Here is a 5,149-nt window from a genome sequence, read left to right as displayed (position 1 = left end):
ATAGATTGCCGGACTAACACTGCGGGCGGACTCCAGCTGCAGAACGCAGACCTATAACTACCACAACCACCACAACATCAACGACACCATTTACAAACATCATAAAAATGCCCCACCGATCATCGACAATGATTTTGAAAAGTACCCGAAAATATGCAAAATATTTTTATATTGTCCTTGGAACGCTGCTGATAGCGTTAGGTGGATTTTTTCTAATCTATTCCAGGCCTCTGCTCGAACGCTTTATAGATAGTGTAAGTATGAGCGGAAATGAATTTTGTAAAATCAAAAAAAAAAAAAAAAAAAATTGTTTTTATTTTTTTTTTAATTATTTTAGCAAATGATATTACGTCCCGGTGGCGAACTGACCAAAATGTGGGCCACACCCGATGTCAATGTATCGGTGGACTTCTATTTTTTCAACTGGACAAATTCTGAGGAATTTTATGATATGTCCAAGAAGCCCAAGGTGAATGAGGTTGGACCCTTCAGTTATATAGAGGTGCCCTATAAGAAGGTATTCAAGTGGCATGACAACAATCACACTGTGGATTATGGCAAAACCCATTATTATCATTTGAATACAACACGCTCGAAGCTGGGGCTTAATGACACCTTGGTATCCATTAATGCTCTGTTGGCGGTAAGTAAAGAATGCACTAATATAGTCCTTGAAAAAATGATTTAAAAAAGGCAGGCCTATTAAAGGTCATTGAAAAAATATTCTTTAAAAAATCCACGCCTGTTATAGTCCCTGCAAAAAGGTCCTTGAAAAAATATTCTTTAAAAAATCCACGCCTGTTATAGTCCCTGCAAAAAGGTCCTTGAAAAAATATTCTTTAAAAAATCCACGCCTGTTATAGTCCCTGCAAAAAGGTCCTTGAAAAAATATTCTTTAAAAAATCCACGCCTGCAATAGTCCCTGAAAAAAGGTCCTTCAAAAAATATTCTTTAAAACATCCACGCCTGCAATAGTCCCTGAAAAAAGGTCCTTAAAAAATATTCTTTAAAAAATCCACGCCTGCAATAGTCCCTGAAAAAAGGTCCTTAAAAATATTCTTTAAAAATATTGGACCTTGAAAAAATATTCTTTAAAAAATCCACGCCTGCAATAGTCCCTGAAAAAAGGTCCTTAAAAATATTCTTTAAGAATATTGGACCTTGAAAAAATATTCTTTAAAAAAACCACGCCTGCAATAGTCCCTGAAAAAAGGTCGTTAAAAATATTCTTTAAGAATATTGGACCTTGAAAAAATATTCTTTAAAAAAACCACGCCTGCAATAGTCCCAGAAAAAAGGTCCTTAAAAATATTCTTTAAGAATATTGGACCTTGAAAAAATATTCTTTAAAAAATCCACGCCTGCAATAGTCCCTGAAAAAAGGTCCTTAAAAATATTCTTTAAGAATATTGGACCTTGAAAAAATATTCTTTAAATAATCCACGCCTGCAATAGTCCCTGAAAAAAGGTCCTTAAAAATATTCTTTAAGAATATTGGTCCTTGAAAAAATATTCTTTAAAAAATCCACGCCTCGATTGGTCCTTGAAAAAATATTCTTTAAAAAATCCACGCCTCGATTGGTCCTTGAAAAAATATTCTTTAAAAAATCCACGCCTCGATTGGTCCTTGAAAAAATATTCTTTAAAAAATCCACGCCTCGATTGGTCCTTGAAAAAATATTCTTTAAAAAATCCACGCCTCGATTGGTCCTTGAAAAAATATTCTTTAAAAAATCCACGCCTCGATTGGTCCTTGAAAAAATATTCTTTAAAAAATCCACGCCTCGATTGGTCCTTGAAAAAATATTCTTTAAAAAATTCACGCCTCGATTGGTCCTTGAAAAAATATTCTTTAAAAAATCCACGCCTCGATTGGTCCTTGAAAAAATATTCTTTAAAAAATCCACGCCTTGTGATGGTCTTTGAAAAGATATTCTTTAAAAAAGCCACGCCTTGTGATGGTCCTTGAAAAGATATTCTTTAAAAAAGTCACGCCTTGTGATGGTCCTTGAAAAGATATTCTTTAAAAAAGCCACGCCTTGTGATGGTCCTTGAAAAGATATTCTTTAAAAAACCCACGCCTTGGTGTTGGTCCTTGAAAAACTATTCTTTAAAAAAATCCACGCCTTGTGTTTATCCTTGAAAAACTATTCTTTAAAAAATCCACGCCTTGGTGTTGGTCCTTGAAAAATATTCTTTAAAAAATCCGCTCCTTCTTTAGGTCCTTGAAAAATATTCTTTAAAAAATCCGCGCCTTCTTTAGGTCCTTTGAAAAAATTATTTAAAAAAATGCACGCTTATTATAGACCCTATATATTGTCCTGCCCAGAGAACGAAAGCCTAATTTGCATTATTTTTATATTTTGCGTGTTTTTTAGGGTGCTGCTGCAAAATCACGACATTGGCCTTACCTCATGCGCACAGTGATCGACATGGCCCTGAAGTTTTATAAAAACGGCGCTGTCTGGACGAGGACTGCTGATGAATTCTTCTTCAGGGGTTTCAATGATGATATTGTAAATTTATTGGCAGTGCTGCCGGCATCGCTGAGATATAATCTGGGCGTTTTTATGCCATGGGATCGGATTGGGTATGCTTATGCTGTAAGTAGAAGAGAAATAAAAAAAATATATTTAAAAAAAAAACTTTCAAAATTTAAATTAATTAATAATTTTAATTTTTTCTTCTACAGCGCAATGGCTCCACCGATTACTTGGGTGTGCACAGCATACACACCGGCGTCGGCGATAAGTCACAACTCGGTCAAATGGTTCAATGGAAAGGTAAAAATTATACCGACGTCTTTGCTAGCGGTTGTAATGGCGTACACGGATCTCCGGGAGAATTTCAGAGGACCAATTTGAAAAAATACGAATCCATTGAATATTACTTTACGGATTTTTGTCGACCGGTGACGGCGGATTATGACAGTGAGGTGTACTACAAAGGTGTATGGGCATATCGTTATAAAATCTCTCCGAGTGCCTTTGACAATGGCACTATGTATCCGGAAAATAAATGCTTTTGTGATGGTGAATGTTTGCCATATGGCGTTTTTAATATCAGTAGCTGTTATTATGGTATACCAATTCTGATATCGAAACCACATTTTATGGATGCTGATCCATTTTATGCGGATCAGGTTGAGGGTATAGCACCGAATAGGACGGCACATGAAACATATCTTATTTTGGAACCAAGAACGGGACTGATGATGCATTTAACGGGTCGCTTGCAGTTGAATATTTATATAAGGCCAACAACGCATATAAGGTAGGCATTAAGCCCATGAATGAGTCGACGACATAGATCCCTAAAAAAATATACTTTTTATCCACGCCTTAGAGGTCCTTGAAAAAAAATTTCTTGTAAAGTCCCAGAAAATTATTCTTTTAAATATTTACGCCTTAGAGGTCCTTGAAAAAATATTATTTTAAAGTCCCTGAAAAATATTCTTTAAAAAATCCACCCCTTGGAGGTCCCAATAAAAATATTCTTTTAAAAATCCAAGCCTTAGAGGTCACTGAAAAAATATTCTTTTAAAAATCCACGCCTTAGAGGTCACTGAAAAAATATTCTTTTAAAAATCCACGCCTTAGAGGTCACTGAAAAAAAATATTCTTTTAAAAATCCACGCCTTAGAGGTCACTGAAAAAAATATTCTTTTAAAAATCCACGCCTTAGAGGTCACTGAAAAAAATATTCTTTTAAAAATCCACGCCTTAGCGGTCACTGAAAAAAAATATTCTTTTAAAGTCCCTGAAAAAAGAAATATTCAGTCCACGCCTTGGAAGTCCTTGAAAAAATATTCCCTTAAAAAATCCACGCCTTGTTTAGGTCCTTGAAATAATATTCTTTAAAAAATTCACGCCTTGGAGGTCCTTAAAAAAATATTCTTTTAAAAATCCACGCCTTGAAGGTCCTTGAAAAAATATTCTTTTAAAAATCCACGACTTGGAGGTCCCTGAAAAAATATTCTTTTAAAAATCCACGCCTTGGAGGTCCTTGAAAAAAATATATTTAAAAAGTACACGCCTTAAAGGTCATTGAAAAAAATCTATTTAAAAAATTCAAGCCTTAGAGGTCCTTGAAAAAATCTATTTAAAAAATCCACGCCTTAGAGGTCCTTGAAAAAAATATATTTAAAAAATACACGCCTTAGAGGTCCTTGAAAAAATCTATTTAAAAAATTCACGCTTTAGAGGTCCTTGAAAAAAATCTATTTAAAAAATCCACGCCTTGGTTGGTCCTTGAACAAATATTTTAAAAATCCTTGAAAAATATTAAAATGTTTATTTTTCTCTCTTTACAGATCCTTTCCCACCAAACGCAACTTTGCCTTTCCCGTCGTTTGGTTCGACATGACAATGGAAATATCCGATTATGGAGCATCACTGTTGCGGCACGTTAAAAATTTCCCCATGTATTGTGACATCATGGGTATTGTTCTGGTAATATTGGGTCTCATCGTTGCCCTATGGCAACCATGTCGTGATCATTGGAATAAACGTTATGTTCGGCACATGGAAATTAATGCGCTGCCCAGTGACGAAGATGCCAAGGTTATTCCCGGTGATTTAGATGCCAAAGATATTAGCAGTACGAAGGATTTATTCGGTCTACGTTCGAATTTTTCATCGCTGATGTATATTACACATCCCCGCCGAAGTCTACCGATTGTCATCTCCCATCTAGATGGTGATGATGAGGCGTGGCGTTCATGTCTCAGCGAAGAGCAAAGAGCCTCGAGCGAAGGGACCTCCTCCTCATCCTCGTCCGAAGAATGTGATACCAGTTTAGATATGGATAGTTGATAAGCTGGCAAATTGTTTCTAATTTTAATTCATTTTTAGAATAGGACCTTATTTTCAAAAATTTCAAATGTACGTACCCTATCGCTCTCTTCCCCTCTCTCTCTCCCTTCCTCCCCTTTGTATGTCACAGCTTTATTTTTTTATTTTATTATTTAGTTTTAATGATATGTGTTCCCATTCCCGTCTAAATAAAAGTGCACATCTATTTGTCATTTTAGGTTAAGGGTAGTTCGTAGGACTCGTTATCGAATGCAGAAGAAAAAAATAGAAAAACCAAAATACCAAATGTTTATTTTAAATATAAGTCCCGATTTTTTTTAACCTTTAAGTCTAAG

General features: G+C 35.2%; 1 protein-coding gene across 1 annotated transcript; it reads left to right on the top strand.

Annotated features, from left to right (window-relative positions):
• Positions 1 to 340: 340 nt before the first annotated feature.
• On the top strand, positions 341 to 4,814 carry LOC133334739 (protein peste-like). The gene is made up of 4 exons (XM_061543066.1): positions 341 to 643; positions 2,379 to 2,603; positions 2,693 to 3,273; positions 4,313 to 4,814. The coding sequence occupies exons 1-4, from the start codon at positions 341 to 343 to the stop codon at positions 4,812 to 4,814; spliced, it is 1,611 nt and encodes a 536-aa protein (XP_061399050.1).
• Positions 4,815 to 5,149: the final 335 nt, after the last annotated feature.

Source organism: Musca vetustissima, unplaced genomic scaffold (assembly GCF_032173495.1).
Source record: "Musca vetustissima isolate MV318-11 ecotype Yass unplaced genomic scaffold, APGP_CSIRO_Mvet_v1 utg12493, whole genome shotgun sequence".
Lineage (NCBI taxonomy): Eukaryota > Metazoa > Arthropoda > Insecta > Diptera > Muscidae > Musca > Musca vetustissima.
Note: the sequence above shows the minus strand (reverse complement) of the source record. Positions and strands in the feature narration are given on the sequence as shown.